The 17,979-nt window shown below is 36.9% G+C and overlaps 1 protein-coding gene across 1 annotated transcript in view; it reads right to left on the reverse strand.

Moving 5' to 3' along the window:
- LOC150086631 (TNF receptor-associated factor 3-like) overlaps positions 1-17,979 on the reverse strand; it is a 214,147-nt gene that overhangs the window by 126,946 nt on the left and 69,222 nt on the right. Inside the window, exon 6 of the mRNA XM_090372210.1 lies at positions 7,086-7,163. Within this exon, the coding sequence (XP_090228336.1) occupies positions 7,086-7,163 (78 nt within the window). The remainder of the gene's footprint in view (positions 1-7,085; positions 7,164-17,979) is intronic.

Genomic DNA, 17,979 nt, shown 5'->3' on the forward strand with positions numbered 1-17,979 from the left:
CACATCACCAGAAGACACGGTACCTCTGTCTCCTGCACCCTCCAAAAAAGTCTATCAACTAATCATGTCTCGCCATACAGCCACGATTTTCCTGTCATCCAGCTGCCAAGCTTTCCCTGTACCCCTCTCCACTCACCACAAGCCACCATCTAACTTTCAGTGGAACCTTCTGTATACAGGACAAAATGTTCCGAATTGGAAGCAGACATCCAGTGGAGACTGTGGCACAACATCCTTCCTACCCAAGTCAAGCTAAAAATCTTCGGTTTACGCACCTCAAACTACTGCCTCTTCTACGCCACTCCAGGTACACTGGAACACACATACCTGGTGTGCCCTGTGAACAAGGAACTGGTCAAATACGCTTTGGATGCAGCAAAGCTTGCCTGCAACCACACCCACACCCACACTCCGGAGGACTACTGGTATCTGCTTCACTGTGAGCAGACAGCACACACCACTTGCAACTTCTTATTCATTGCTGCCAAGGCCATCATTTACAACTTCTACCTGAAGCACACGAGAAGCAGTGATGACGTGCCTCCTGTTGACACATCGGTGCAACATCTCAAGTGGGGCCTCCAGAGGAAGTTGCAGAGCAGACTTCTGCTCGAATTCCACTGCAAAAGACCAGAAACTGTTCATCATCTTAACAGCAAATGGAACAGTGGTGGTCACCTCTTCACCATCACTGAAGAGTTCATCACCTTCAACGTGTCAAATATGAGACTGATCCAATGCCAAGAAACTATTTTCTTAATTCCTGAAATTGAAATGTTGAAACGTTTGTATTTCTTTCTAAAAAGTTTCTTTATTTTTCCTTTTTTTGTTTTTGTACATAGAATGTAAATAGTTGTTGTTGAAAATGTATCTACTGTTCATGTTTAAATTTAAAAAAAAAAAAAAATTATCTCTTCTCTGTTCTACGTCGTGTCTCGTGTTGGACATGTGTTTTTGAGCTCCCGCCTTTTTCCCCCTTTTCGCTGTTTGTCTGCAAGAATCCCAGTCAAGATTTATATTGTTCGATTCCTCTTCAGGAGAGCTTTTGAGTAGTAATAATTTTGTTTGTGTAGATTTAGCAGAGTTTTAGTTAGGTTAGATTTTAATTTTCAACTTTTAGCCATGGAGGGCCAACCTTTCCAGTAATGGTCCAAAAGGTCAGTAACTGTTAATGCTATGTCTAATGGATTATACGTGCCATCTGCAAAAATTCCACTCTCGCGACCCACAATAGGATATACACGATCGAATAACGCTGCAACAAATGAAACAACCGCTATTACTTCCCAGGAAAACGGAATAGTAATCTTTGCTACCAAGGAAAATACCCCTTTAGATCGCAAAGAATGTACCACCAAAAAATATTACTCACGCCTCCAGTATGGCGGGAACTGTGCAGGTGTATTTCAACCACCCCTGCAAAACGGAATAGACATCGGTCTTCGTCACCTGGAAGCAGTGCCAATTGCCTTGACACCAACAAAAGTTGCTATTTCAACCGTCCCACTGAAATTTCTCAGAGGAATTTTATCCAAATATGGATTTGTTACCAGGAAAATACGCATACTCTCTGCAGCAACCATGAAACCTGAATTTTTGCATATAAAAAGCTTCTGCAGGCAGGCACTTATGTACTTTGCCAACAACGAAGCAGCATACATCCCAAAACTCATCAATGCTGATTTAAACAGAATCACTTACACCTTCTATACCTCCATTTCCTCTCAATGTTTCTTCTGCCACGAAGAAGGCCACATCAGGAAAAACTGCCTGCATATCTCTAACTCTTTTGAAAGTAATACCAAAATTCAGACATCACCAGCCAGGGTCAGGTCAGATGCACAAAGCAAGGTGACTGTTGGAGACAATGGGGATACTGAAGAAACTATCAAACAATCTGAGATGCTTCCCACACCAAACTCTTCAGAAAAAGAAAATTCAAAGACCATAGAACACCACCAACCAAAACAAGAGGCTTTTCTTGGAATCAATCCCCAAGGCAGTCCATATCCAAAGTCACAAAGCAGAAGAAGACAATACACGGTGGTAGGAAAAGAGCAAACCGCTAACAAAAACAACAGGATCGACAAAAATAAATACAGAACACCACAGAAGTCAAAACGGTCAGATCTCATATACATCCATCATACCACCAAGTATGGAAATAAATAAGCAGTTACAAACCACTCATGATCCAAATGAAGAAGAACCTGAATTTCTGGGGACTGAAGAAGACAATAACCATGATTCCCACAATTCAGGTGCTTTGGAGGATGAGAAAAGCGATTTTCATCCTCTAAAGGCCCCTTTAACTGTGGAAAAACTATGTTCCTTTCTACGTAAAGTATGCGGCTCCCCACAGAAACTGGTGACAGCTCTGAAGTTCACCACTAACATACCCGAGCTGATCTAACAACTTAAGGATCTGCGTTCCAAACTAAAAGGAAAAAAGGACAGGGCAGACGTGAATAGATCCAAGCATCTGTACTACTTAATTAATGGGCTGGAACAACAATACAATCAATCAGGATGCTAACCACTTTCGAAACTTGCAAAACTTTTACCTTTATTTCTGTAGATAATGATGACCCTTAGCATTTTGTCACTTAATGTAAGAAGATGTGCCTCTGCATTGCACAATAAGCTGGCCCTTGACCAGATCAAACGACACCATGCCGATCTACTCTTCCTACAAGAAACAAATATTAAAGCAGACACAAGGCCATCTATGAAATGGGCAGATTGGCCATATGTGGTCCATCATTCTCCAACCCAACAATATCATGGAGGAGGAGTGAGTATCGGCCTTCATCATAAGTCTTCCTGCAAGCTCAGTGTGACAGCAGAGATTGCTGGCTACACAATTTATGCTCTCCTGATCACACCCCAGAAGGAAATTCTGCACATTTTTAACAACATCTACATGGCACATCAGGACAGGCTTGCTACTCAAATAACCAACTTCATACAAAGCCATCTCTCTACTATAGATCAGGAATACATCGTTCTTGCTGGTGACTTCAACTGCACCTTTGACCTAGAAATAGACAGAGTGCGATGCACTGAGCACCGCACGTTAATCAACAACCTGCAGGCCTTGATAAATAACAATAAACTGGTCGATGCATTTAGACACCAGCACCCAGAAGAAAGGTTCCACACCTGGAGATCAGCAAATACAGCATCTGGAAGACTACCTTACAAAGTCCAACTAGACAGATACTATATCCCAAAACACACCATCCTCCTGGTCAGAAGCATCACACATTTGCCATCCATCTTATATCTCAGATCACTTCTTTATCAAATTCCACCTCTCCTTCTCATCCAATCACTTCAAAAGTGGAGGTGCTTATTGGACATTCAACAACAGCTTTCTTCAAGACAGGGAATACATCTCTAAGCTACAAGACCTGATATCCAATCTTGCCAAATCCAAAGACAGATTGGTACCCATGAACGTGTGGTGGCCTAGATTTAAAAGTCAACTGAATTCATTCTCACAAACCTACAGCCATGAGAAAAGTCAACAAAAGTGTAATAACCTCTATCAACTTGAGCAAAGGCTGAAGAATCTTCTGCCTGATAGTCAGGTCCATCAGTCAACACTACAGGCCATACAAACCCACTTAGAACATGCTGAAAAAGTTATGGAGAGGTACGTGAACTATTACCAATGCAACTTTGCCTGGATGATACTGTTCACATGAGGTTTACATCATTGTGCAACAAAACAATACCAGGCATTAACATGCCTGGCTACTTATCTTAATGACCTGTTACAATTGTATCAGTGGTTCACTGTAATGCTGGGCATTTATCGAAACATCATTGGGCAACTAGTGTATGAGAAGTGGTCCTTATTGGTTAAACATAACCTTTTCAATGCTGTCATTACAATCTGATCCAAGACATCTTCACCTTCCTCTTGACACCACACCAGATATTTGATATATATTCATGTGGGCTGTATATCATTCATAATGCAACCATCATATACAAATCATATGCAATACTCATTTTTATTTTAATTCAACTACTGCATTGAAATACAAGCCTACAACCCTACATTCATTGTATACAAGCATTTTCCTACCCAGGTCACACAAAGACTATGATAATGTAAATGGTTGTGAATTAACACATGAATGCTGTCATAGCCTACAGGTGACCCTCGCTTAACGCTGATAATTCATTTCCGAAAAACAGAGCGCTAAGTGAATCAGTGCTAAGCAAGTGCCGTATTCCCATAATGTAACCTATGTATTTGTGAGTCGCGGTCTACGCCATAGGATATTTCCTAATCAATAATAAACGGTAGCGAAACGCCGCACAAATGTCGGTCAAAATATTTAATATTAAAAATTTGTACATATAAAATATTCTCCATTACATACGTATATAATTATTTAAAATAAATAAATGCACATGGCATAATACTTTAAGAGTTTAGTATCTATATAATATCGGTGTTTTGATACACCATAGACACTCTTAAAAAACTACAAAGTAGTTGTTGTGGGCATCATTTGCTCTTTCTCATATTGTGCTCTGCCTTCACAACGAGTTGCCATGATGCTGCACTACCTCGAATAAGTAACGCTTCACTAATAGAGAAGGCTATTGTTACTTATTCTCAGTGAGTACCACCACCCAGACATGTTTCAAGGCTATTGGCCTATCATCAGTGGGTGGGCAGGTACCCTAGTATTGCAGACATGACGACCCAGTTGTGAAGTTAATCGCACAATATGAGAGATGCCAAAAGGTGTATAAGATAATATTTAAAATAAATAAATGCACATGGCATAATACTTTAAGAGTTTAGTATCTATATAATATCGGTGTTTTGATACACCATAGACACTCTTAAAAAACTACAAAGTAGTTTTTTAAGAGTGTCTATGGTGTATCAAAACTATGGTGTATTATCTATGGTGTATTATATTACGTATATAATTATGTGGTAAGTAACTACATTACGTATCAAAATTAAACTTAAAATCATGAATTTATTAATCCAATGGCCCTGGGCTGTCGAGTTTTTGCAACTTTGGTCGATTTTGGGTTGTACTTTGGCCGTCTTACTAGTAAACTAAAAGGGGTTTTACTTTAAAATCCCCACAGCGTTACCACCCAACAATAAAGTCAACCGATCCTTTGCTGCTTTGAAGCCTGGCATGTTTTTTTTTTATTATTTCGATATGAAACTTCTTTTAGGCATTCGTTTCCAAAAAAGTCCTGTTTCATCTAAGTTAAAAACTTAAAAACTTGTTGAGAAGTTTAACACCACTCTTCAATAATTTTTAGAATTTTCGGCTCCTTCTTGATCTGCACTTGCGGCTTCTCCCTAGATTTTAAATCTATCTTACCAGCCCTTACTAGCTTTAAATGGTTCCACATTTTTTTTTTTTTTTTTTTAAAGGTGAGCTCTCTTCAGATCATCATATAGGCTAATCGCTTTTTCTTTAATAATATTTAACTTAATGGAATTGTGCACTGGATATTATCTTCAATAAAATTATTTAGAAGTCTCTCCATTTCAATTATAATAGCTGGTTTAGTTGCTTGCAGTGGAAGAGCTGTCTTTCCCGCAGCTAAAATGAATTCTTTATTTTTTATAATTGTTCTTACAGTTGAACCTGCCAGTCCTAAATTATTGCACACATCCACTTGTCGTTGAACGGAATCGATTCGCTTCAAAACGTATAATTTAATTTTCAAATTCAGTATTTTGCTTACCTTAGTAGGCTTCATACCGCGTTCAGACGTTATTCTTTTTTAATTCGCATCTGCCATTATTAATCTTCAAAAATGTAACTGCATTGCATTAATTATGATACAATTTTTGAGTAAACTGTCCGTTACGGACGATGTCTAACACTGTACCGAGTGATGACTAGACTTCAGATAAATGCATATAACGCAAATATTACAAGCAATATACTTGATCATTTTCTAAAATGTTGATCGTAACAAGTCACCATAGTGCAATTAAATTAGTGTGGGAGAAAATTTCACTGAGTGTGGGAAAATTTCGCAAGTCAGCGTGGGAAACTTTGCTATTCATTCTCAAGCTATCGACTACATCAGATGAAACATTTTCGTTAAACATGCCAAAGTGAGTTGTGACAGCTTTAGAGTGAGATATGGGTTATAATATAAAAACAGTGTTATAGCGAATCGGCGTAGAGCAAACCACATTATAACGAGGGCCTGCTGTATATTGAATTCACTCACTATTGCATATAGGATTACATATCAATTAGCTTATGCCACATTAGCCACCTTTCAAACAGTTTCCTAATCAACAACAATTCTGCTCTGAACACAGAGCAGAACTAGAACACAGCAAGTTCTATATGGACTGACATCCCTGTATAAATTTCTTGAACCACTGAAAACTGTGGTCTATTTAAAGCAGTCATTCTAATTAATGTACATTCATAGCAATAAATGTACATTTCCTTTAATCCTTTATCTCACAAAAATATAATATAGCCCACTGTGCAACTTTCGATGAATCCATGTTCCCACATATGCATTATGTACTAAACAATAAATGCTCTCATTATATGGGTTCATCACTATGTATGCTTATAAATGTAACCTACAGGGTGCTGTAGTTTTTGTTGCATGAGCATAACTTAATCTGTCCTGTTGCAGTTGGAGTATTCCAAAAATCTGCTTCATTTGATCCTCTTGTAACAATAATTTTAGTTTATGAAAATGCTTCCCTCATAGTAAAAATATTAGTAAAAATAGTCAAAATAGTAAAAATATTATCATAGATGACAAAAATTACTAAATTTCCAATTTAGTAATTTTTGAAAGCTTTTTCAAAGGATTTCAAAGAAAACTATCACAAAAATCATACCTTACATGAAATTGCTACTTTTGATTTTATATTGCTTATGATGAAATTGTAAATTCATAATAGGCAATTGTGAATGGTTCACTATTCAGGAATAGTCCTCTTTAAATAACCTCAACAATTATAGACTCTAGAATGATATTTGAAAAGATGATGATAAACAATAATAATAAAGGACAATATAAACTATTAACTGTTACCATATACTTACAGCAAAGTCACAATTCAAAATGGAGAAAATACACTGACATGGTCTAGCTGAGCAATCCCCTTCTAAATGTTTCTTAAACTGAAAACAAAACAAAATTTCCAAAAAAATTAATGAATTTTTTTTTACTCATTAATACAGTGAACTCCCTCTTAACCAGAGCTCCCTTAACTAACTCTTTGTATTAACCACTCTCATTCTGGAACTTTGAACTTCCTTCCGTACTTATTATAACCTGGCTACTTCAAATATAACCATCATAAAACTGTTTGTTTTTATTGTTTAGCTTTAATTCACTGGCTTATGTTGATATGCTAAAAACAGAAAAAAACACGAACGCTGATTGTTTTTGGAGATTTTTATTTCAGCATTTTATCATACATCTTTCACTGGCATTCAAGTATTAATTTTACAACAGCTTGTTAATAAGATTACAATTTTAAATAGATACCCATTTATGCAATACTGCACATTTCAGGTGAGTGAATGATACAATAAAAGTCAAAATTTGCTTTAAAAATTAATCTTGTTTCTGAATGCTACCAGTGCTTTATTTGAGTTAAGTGTTACACACAAAATAGATTAATAGTAGCAGCTTTAGTTAACTCTGTTTAATATCATTCTTTTCTAACAATGAGGAAAAAAGGATGTTGTCTATAAAAAATAAATTAGAAAAAAAACTTTAAAAATGTATGACAGAAATAACATTGAAAATAACCAGTGATTTAGGCATAGCTTGAATATAACTATACTTACCTTGGTAGTGGTGACACCACGAATTGTTCCAATTACAGTTGGTCCAAAATTTTGCAATTCATTAGTAAAAGGCTAAACTTTTGCTAATGAATGACAATACTTATTAGATGTAATATTTTTAAAATGAAAAGTTTAAAAAATGCATTTTTTTAAACCTGTTATTTCCAACAAAACTTTTATTTTGCTGAAAAAAAAAAAATTAAAAAAAAAAAACTAAATTCCAAAGGTAAAAAAATTTACTCCATCTATAATATTAGCAGTGGCAAGTGATGAAATAAAGCAAGAATATAAAGCATCAGCCAAAAAAAAAAAAAAAAAAAATCTCACATCTGGCCCCTCCAATAATTTATCTAGTTCTTCCTTGAATTTATTCAAACTACCCACTTTTGCAACAGCAGATGGAAGTTTTTCCAACTATCACCCAATCACCCATCTACTAGCTGATGCAAACTCCTGCACATCTATCCTGCAACCATCCTTCTTCAATTTGAATTTATGCACCCTCGTGTGTAGTTAGCACACGATGAAGAATGCTATCAGCATTGAACTTGCTCAATCCATTCAAAGCCTTAAACATCTCAATCAGATAATTTTGCAGATGTCTAGTCTCCAGATGCTACAATTTACAGAAGTGAAGCCTTTCTCGGTAAGACCACCCTTTCGTTCCCTTTGTCAATCTCATTGACCATTTCTACATTCACTCTAGCAGATCGACATCCTTCCTAAAATGAGGACTCCAGACCTGTATGAGGTACTCAAGGTTTGGCCTAATCATTGTCTTATTCCTGCTAGCAAAGTTCCTCTATATCATTGGCACCCCATTAGCAGTCCTGGCAGCCTGTCTACATTACTCAAAGAACTTCATATCTCTTTGCAAAATTAATCCCAGGTCTTTTTCATTTTTCACTGCCCTGAGTATAGCACAAAACAGTTGGTACATTAATCTGTGATTTCTACTTATTACTGCTACCCATATGCAGTACTTTGCATTTGTCAATGTTCAACTTCAACTGCCATTTCTCAGCCCATCTGTCCATTTTTCTAGATCTTGTTACAGTAGCTTACCTTGATTACTGTCATTAATCACCCTGCCAACCTTTATATCATCTGCAAATGTAGATACTAAGCCTGATATACCTTCATCAATATCATTAATAAATATAGAAAACAACAATGTGCCCAGCGTCAACCCCTGAGGGACTCGACTAATAACATTAGTCCATGAAGGGCAGTATCCAATAATAATCACTCTCTGTCTTTTCACACTCAACCATCTCTTTATCCATGGCAGCAACTTACTCTTAATGTTTAATGTCACACTCTCCAATTTGTACAGCATTCTTTTATGTGCAACAGTATCAAAAGCTTTCATGAACTCCAAGTGTATGATATCAAAATTATTTTTTTTTTGCATCCAGTTCCTTTGTCATTGCATCAGAGTATCCAATCAAATTGGTCAGACAAGGTTACCCCCTAACAAATCAGTGCTGTAACTGGAGTATAACTGCACTCCTGTCCAGATATTCCTGAATTACTTCTTTAACCAGGCTCCATTATTTTCCCTAGAAGAGAAGTTAAGCTAACAGGTCTGTAATTACTCATGCACATCTCCAGTCCATAGATACCTCACTGGAATCCAAAGATCCTCTCATAATTATGGCTAAGGATTTGCTTACCTCCTTTGCTGCCTCCCTTAATATAACTAAATAGATCCCATTCACTCCAGGTGCCTTTTTTATGTTTAGCTTCAACAATTTCTCCAAATTATCATAAAACCATTTAGCTCTCTGTTAAAGTTTAAAAAACTTCTGATATCACCTTCCCTAAAAAATTTCTCATGTGTGAATGTAGATGTAAAATACCTATTCAAGCTTGTTAAGCAACCTGAGCAGGATCATCAACATCAAGTGGACCAATGTGATTCACCTCCTTCCTTTTACTGTTAATATAAATAAAGAAGTCTTTGCTGCTTTTCTTTACATTCCTTACCCTAAACGTCTCTTAACCTCCTTTTGTGACTTGATTACAGACTAGTTTATATCCACTGTAGCCTTCTGTATATCTGAATATTTAATGGTTTACTGATTATCACCCATAGGTGAAAAAGAGGATTTCCTATATAAAGGCACATTCAGTTAACAAATTAGTAAAGTTGAAACTGATGTTCTTGTTTATACTCCGGCACGACCACCAGGTCAGTGGAGTTTACAATATATCAATCGATATTATTATTATTATTATTATTATTATGATTAGCCATATGGTGCAAGGAAGCCTGAGGCTTATTCTGCACCAGCCAAAACCAGAGTTACCCTGAGAGAGAGAGAGTCAGAAGTAGAAAGGAATCACCAAGAAAGAGAAGAATGATGATATCCAGCTGAGGACCTTGGGTGTGCCAAGCCCATACTCACCAGACCATGGGGTAAAAAGGTAAACTGCAGCCATTATCTACCCACTGCAGGATGGAGGCCTCCTCAACAATTCATGTTGAGGGAGATGGACCATAATCTCCCACGCTGGTCCAGTGCGGGTTGACAGATCAACTGTATTTAGCAGTCAGGGGCTTGAACCCCATTCTACTCAAGGAGTGTATGCTACTACACTCTGGCTCCTGACCCCTTGGCTATGGAGGCTCACATTTGCTATTTCTTTGTAAAATTCTTCAAAATTAAAGCTAAAATCTATAAAAAATAACTTCATTTAAATTTCTTTGCTCAAAAAACAGGATCAATATCCAAAATATTTGCCATCTGTGCCGCAGAACCAACAACATTTTCAAAACTCTGGTCCATTCCACAATCCTTTAAATGATTCACAAGATGTTCAACATGTTCAGCAACTGCCTCCACACCAAATGACGGGCTCCACATTACTCCACTGATGACACCAACCTGGCTCAAAATATTATGCCAAACCATTATTTGCCATATCATGGCAAATCACTATTTGGCATGATATTCCAAGCCAAATCAATGTCATCAGCAAAACGATGCAGAACCCGTCATTCAACATAGAAACAGCCACTGAACATCCTGCAAATCACTCAAAAGATCACAGAACAGACCAGAATCCTGAAAACATGACCAATTCTGCAACACAAACAGCAAATATTTTGGATATTGATCCTGTTTTTCCCGAGGTTCTAAAAAGACCAAAGGAAAAAAATGTTTGAATATGAAGCAAGGGATGAACCTATAAAAAAATGCTAAAGATAATTTTAAAATAGACTTTTTTTCTTGATACTTGACACTACTCTGTCATCTCTTACTGAAAGATTTATGCTGTTGAAAGAGAATAATGAAGTGTTTAAAACTGACCATAATATCAAAGCGTTAAAAGAATGGAATGAGGAAGATATATTAAAACATTGCAAAGATTTGCACATCAAATCCTTACAATGTTTTATAAAAAAAGAAATATCTCCTCACGATTTATTAAATTTTATATACGAGAACAATTTACAGGACGCGTTTCCGAAAATTTCGGTAGTCCTAAGAATTTTTCTGACACTACCAGTGTCAGTTGCTTCAGGGGAAAGAAGTTTCTCGAAGCTTAAAATTTTATAAAAAATTATTTACGATCAACTATGGCACAGGAACGTTTAACAGATTTATCTATAATACCTATAGAAAATGATATTATGGATAATTTGGACACTGGTCATTAATCAAGAATTTTGTAGCAGCAAAAGCCCAAAGAGTACAAATTATGTAGTTATAAGGTGTGTGATTACATTTTGTGATTATATAAAAATATAATACAAATTTACATGCCACTAAATATTAGTGCAATAGACCTCTATTCGATTATAGTTATTACATATTATATAAGATTAGAACATTAGACTAATATTTACTTATATATATAATCCTTTTGTGCTGCCGAAAAAATATTTTGTTACCTACTTACCTTTTTTTTAATTTTTTTTTTTTTTTTTGTGATATATTAGCATTAGCATTGGCACATGATGCAAGAAAGCAAGCTTGTATAGCATCAGCCAAAAAAAAAAAAAAACCCCTTATTTCACCCATCCACTCGCTCCAAATGTTTGTCAAGTTCTGCCTTGAATCTATTTAAGCTATCAACTTCTACAACGACAGATGGAAGTTTGTTCCAGCAATCAACCACCAGCTGGCTAAAGGCAACCTTCGGCACATCTATCCCACAACCGGCTTTCCTCAATTTGAATTTATGCCCTCTCGGGCGATTATTCTGAGCAAGAGGAAGAATCCCATCAGCATTGAGCATGCTCAAACCATTCAAGGCTTTATACACCTCAATCAGATCACCTCGCAGGTGCCTAGTCTCCATACACTGTAATTTGCAAAACTTAAACCTTTCTTCATAAGAGCAACCCTTTGTTCCATTCACTAATCTTGTTGCCCTTTTCTGTACTCGTTCCAACAGTTCGACATCCTTCTTGAAATGAGGCCTCCAGACTTGTATACAGTACTTAAGGTGTGGTCTGACCACTGCCTTATACTAGGGGATAATCACCTCCTTATCCCTGCTAGAAAAATTCCTGTATATCATTGACAAGACACCATGAGATACTCTTGCAGACCATCTGCACTGCTCAGAAAACTTCATATCTGCCTGCACAATTACCCCAAGGTCCTTTTCATTCTCTACCACTGTCAGTGTGGTACCACAGAGTTGACACGTTTCTCTGGGATTACTGCTTTCCATATGTAGTACTTTACATTTGTCAATGTTAAACTTCATTTGCCACCTCTCAGCCCATCTGCTCAACTTTTCTAGATCCTGTTGCAGCAGTATACTGTCATTAGTGTTATTGACAACCCTACCAACCTTCATATCGTCTGCAAACCTGGAGATTAAGCCTGATATACCATCATCAATATCATTTATAAATACAGAAAACAACAATGGACCAAATACTGAACCCTGAGGGACTCCACCAATAACATTAGTCCACGAAGAGCAGTGTCCATTGATTACCACTCTCTGTCTTCTCCCACTCAACCATCCCTTTATCCATAGCAGCAATTTGCCTCCAATACCACACTGCTCCAATTTGTGCAGCAGTCTTCCATGTGCAATAGTATCAAAGGCTTTTCTAAGATCCAAATATATGATATCAAAGTTATTCTTTGCATCCAGTTCCTTTGTGACTACATCATAGTATCCAATCAAATTAGTCAGACAAGACTTCCCCTTAACAAACCCATGCTGTGTCTGAGCTATAACTGGTCTTGTCTAGATGATCCTGCAATGCTGTTTGTTTGTTTGTTTGTTATTTGGTTTTTAGGAGCATTAGCAACTAAGGCCATATTGCTCCGGGATATGCGGTGGTCATTCCCTGACCTTTCCGCATCCTCTGTATTTGGTGCTGAGGTTTCGAACCCCGGTCTAATCAAGAAGCGTGTGCTATGCACTGCTGCTCCTTCCCACCTGGCTACGGAGGCGCTTCCTGCAATGCTTCTTTAACCAGTGCCTCGATTAAGTTCCATGAAACAAGTTAAACTAGCAGGGTTTGTAATTACCTGTGTCTCCCTTTGATCCTCCTTTGTGGACTGAGGTCACATTTGCACATCCCCAGTCCATGGGTACCTCCCCTGAGTCCAGGGAAGCTCTCATAATTATGGCTAAGGGTTTGCTTACTTCCTTTTGCCGCCTCCTTTAATATAACCGGATAGATTCCATCCACCCCAGGTGCCTTTCTTGTGTTTATCTCCAACAATTTCTCCTCCACTTTACTCTCAGTTATTGCAAGATTATCTAGCTTACTGCCAGAGTTGAATACACCTCTGGCATTCCCCTCGCTGAATAACTCCACATGTGTGAATGTTGATGTAAAATATTCATTTAGTTTGTTAGCTACCTGAGCAGGATCATCAACAGTTGAACCATCAATATCAAGTGGACCAATCTGATTCATCCCATTCCTTCTAGAGTTTACATAAGTAAAGAACTCTTCGCTGTTTTTCTTTGCGTCCTTTGCCAAAGATTTCTCGTAATCTGCCTTTGCCTGCCTAACCTCCTTTGTAACTTGGTTGCAGACCAGCTTGTATCTATCATAGGCTTCTCTGTCATATGTCTAATTAGTTCATCTGACATCCATTTAGGCCTAAATCTTGAACAATATTTCTTTGTTGGTATGAAAGCCTAGTAGCTTCCAAGATTAATTCTTTGAATGCTTCCCATTTTGAGTTTGCTGTTGGTAACATCATCATTTGGTCCCACTGTATAGAATTTAAATACTGTCTCAGACCACCGTAGTCACATTTACGAAAGCAAAAACCCTTCCCTTTTCCCATGATGGTAGTTACCTCTTTGAGTAAATCCCACTTCAGCACACTGTGATCAGTGCCACTTAGTGGTTCCTTTATCTGCAGATTCTTGATGCATGAAGAATCATTACTGATAATCAGATCATGGATATTACTCCCTCTAGCTGCCTCCCGAACATGCTGCTGAAGAAAACAATCATCCAATAAATCCACAAAAGCCTTGCTAGTGTGTGAGTGACCAACCCACAAATTCCAGTCAATATCCGGGAAATTAAAATCTCCCATTATAAGACACTCTAATTTACTGGCCCACTCTATTTCTCTGCACAATTGCTCATTATACTCATCAGATTCATTAGGCCTATAACACACACCTACTTTCATTTTTCCTTTCCTAGTGCTTATATCACACCAAACAAACTCAACATTGCATTGTCCACCAACATCAATTGAATGCACTTCCTTAGATTTTATGTGTTTCTTAACTAACAGCATAACCCTCCTCCCTTCCTGTCCAGTCTATCCTTTCTGTACACATTGTACTCCACCAAATTCCAGTTCTGCACTGCTTATGTCTGTGTAACACCATATCTCTGATATCCCAATAATATCTGCCTTTAATGTCTTGACTAGCACTTCAAGCTCATCGAATTTATTAACTATACTCCTAGCATTGGTGTACATGCAAGTATACGTGCACCTGTTTCTACACTTAGTTACCCTCCCAGCAGTCCTTGAAATTCCCGTTGCCTTGCTTTCCAGGCTGCTGCTCAATTGCATTTCAATAGAAGTAGTGCAAGAATCACTTTTACTTCTGCCAGAGGCTACTGTTAATCTATTAGTCCATGTATCCCCCCCAAGCTAGCAGTTTTCTGACCTACCTAACTCTGCCTCAATAGCATCAGAAAATATTCTTGCAACCTTTCTATTTAAGTGTATCCCATCCCTGTAGAAGCAGTCTCTCCTGTTAACAAGCACAGACCAGGCTGAGAAAAATTCTACTAGAGATTGTGCAATAAATTTCCTTATTGAACAATCTTTCAAAGGCCGAATTGATTGACAAGGCTCTCATCATATACTTCCACCTATCGTGTCTGGGCAGAATTGCAGACACTTTCAAAGTCAACCCTAACCCACGGCTTTTTTTCAGCATTGTCTTGTATTTGTTAAGTAATTCTGCTGGTTAATACAAATGTTAATCGTATTTAGCAGTCACGGGCTTGAACCCGGGTTCACTCAAAGAGCATGGGCTACTGCACTCATGCCCCTGACCACTTGGCTCAGGTTCTGGATCCACTCTGATATTCTGTTCTCAAGATTAAGTGATAGAAAGAGAAAGAGGTAAAATTAAAATTAAGAATATATGTCCACCGAGTTAATGTAGGTTTCTATAATTCTAAGATTTTTAATTAACAAAACACTATTTTTAAATATGTTACTGAAATAATTTAATTTGGGCTGCCAATTATTTAGGTCTTACACAAATTAAAATTGATAAAAAACCAAAAGGTGTAAAGAGCAAGTTAGAGATTAAGAAACACAGTTACTCTACCAAGTTAACAAGGAAATTTATGCTAAAGGTTACTAACTTGCTTTAGCATAGCAGAAACTGGACTCTTCTTTAATTGAGGCCACGAAAAACAAACTATCATAAACTAATTGACCATATATGTTGGATACTCTCTTGTAACCAAAGTTTCTCTGTTCAATTGTCAACTCTCACTGAGATTAAGACTAGTTGTTGAGCTCTAATCTTGAACCAAAAATTTAACTCTTATCATTATATAATAAAAACATTTAATTTCCTGATTTTAATGATAAGAGTTATGGATACATCTACACCAAAACAGATTCATAAAAACATAATATTTAAGATATTTATATATGTTACCATAAAAGAATGAAATCTGATAAATCCTAAGAGTTGCCAGTTCACTTTGGTAAAGCTCCAAATTCGGACTTTTAACAAAGTACTAGCGGAATCCTAGAATTGGTGTCATCAAAAACTGTTTTACCAGTATGAGTTGCTAAAGTATAAAATATCAAGGCTAAAATATCATAAAGTGTTCCATGTCAATGATTTTAGGTACAAGATTATGGTTTGACATCATTGAGCCTTATCCTTGGCAAGTTGACATTGGATCTTAGAAACTTTGGCTATGAACGTCTCTCTCTCTTATATGTGGTTACCATAGGTTATTCTTCATGGTTTCAGTTTAAAACCAGTGTCAGAAGACTCCAGCCTCCTCTAAAGTATAGTAAGTAAGTAACCTTTAGCATAAATTTCCTTATTAACTTGACAGAGTAACCACATATTTCTTAACCCCTAATTAACTCTTTATACCTTCAGTTTTTATTAAATTTAAACTTGCGCGAGGTAGTATAATTGGTGGCAATCCAAATTACATTAGTTTCCTAAGCATTTTAAAAGTAGTATGTTGTCAATTAAAAATTTTAGAATTATAGAAACCTATGTTAACTCACTGTGCATACAGCCTTAATTTTAATTTTACCTTTTTTCTGTCACCTTGTCTTGAGAACAGAATACCAGAGTGAATTCAAAATGTTGACATCAATAGCAATTTTGTTTAGTTAATTGGGAATGTGCCCTTGTGCAGGAAATCCTCTCCTACACAAGGGGAGGATTTCCTTAATTTGCAAATGTATGTGGATCTGTGTTTTTTACCTTTTGAAAAAAAAAACAAAAAAATTAAAAACATTAAATATAAACATGAAACTATTAGTCACTTCTATTTTTGTGTTTACAAAACTTTCATGGTTGCAAAAATTCAGTTATGCTTGAGCACATGTTAATATGTTTTTCAAATAAATAACAATAATTGAGACAAGAAACCATTTTACATAAATAATAAAGACAAGAAAAAAGTTTTATGCAATGATTAAATAAAAAGCAAAGAGTACCTAATTTTTGTAACAATAGTGGCAACCATCTGGCAAGAAACATTTGTTTACATTACACTGAAATTGAAAACAGCTGCACAAAGTGGAAAGCAAAAATAGTAATGTAAATGGTGGTTCCTCATCTACCAGCATATCTCATGTTATTAACTCTGCATAAACAAATGGGAAATATATTGTGCAAAAAGGATAGGCAGAATAGGAACATCGTATGTCTACTAGGGGAAAAAAGTTGAGGATGTTGTAGAGCAGATATCAGATTTTAAGGGCACAAAATGTTTTATTGTTGTATACATTTTTGCACTAATGACATTAAGAGTAGGCGATCTGCTGACTTACTTAACAAGTACAAGGTACTGTTGAGGAAATGTTGCAAGTAAGGGTTAAATTTGAAAGTGTCTGCAATTCTGCCCATGCACGATGGAAGGGAGTATATGACGAGAGCCTTGTCAATGAATTCGGCTCTGGAAAGATTGTGCAAGGCTCGTGGGGTACAATTTTTATCAGTGCAGTCTGTGCTTGTTAACAGAAGAGTCTGCTTCTACAGGGATGGGATACATTTAAATAGAAAGGGTGCAAGAATATTTGACAATGCTATTGAGGCAACATTAGGTGGGTTGGAAAACTGATAGCTTGGGGGGGGGATAACACAAACTAACAGATTAACAATAGCCACAGGCAGAGACAAGTGATTTTTGCACTTTTCTATTGAAATGTGGAGCAGCCTGGAAAGCAAGGTGCTAGGGATTTCAAGACCTACTGTGAATCATCATGAAACAGGTAAATACCTGAGCTGTGTTAGGATAACTAAGAGTAAAAGTGGGTGCATGCATACTTGCATGTACACCAATGCTGGGAGCATAGTTAATAAATTTGATGAGGTTCAAGTGCTAGTCAAGTTAAATGCAGACATTGTGGGGATATCAGTTCTCTGATATCCCCACAATATCTGTGTTTTATGTACAGTA

Source organism: Mastigoproctus giganteus, chromosome 4 (assembly GCF_048544385.1).
Source record: "Mastigoproctus giganteus isolate SK-2022 chromosome 4, ASM4854438v1, whole genome shotgun sequence".
Lineage (NCBI taxonomy): Eukaryota > Metazoa > Arthropoda > Arachnida > Uropygi > Thelyphonidae > Mastigoproctus > Mastigoproctus giganteus.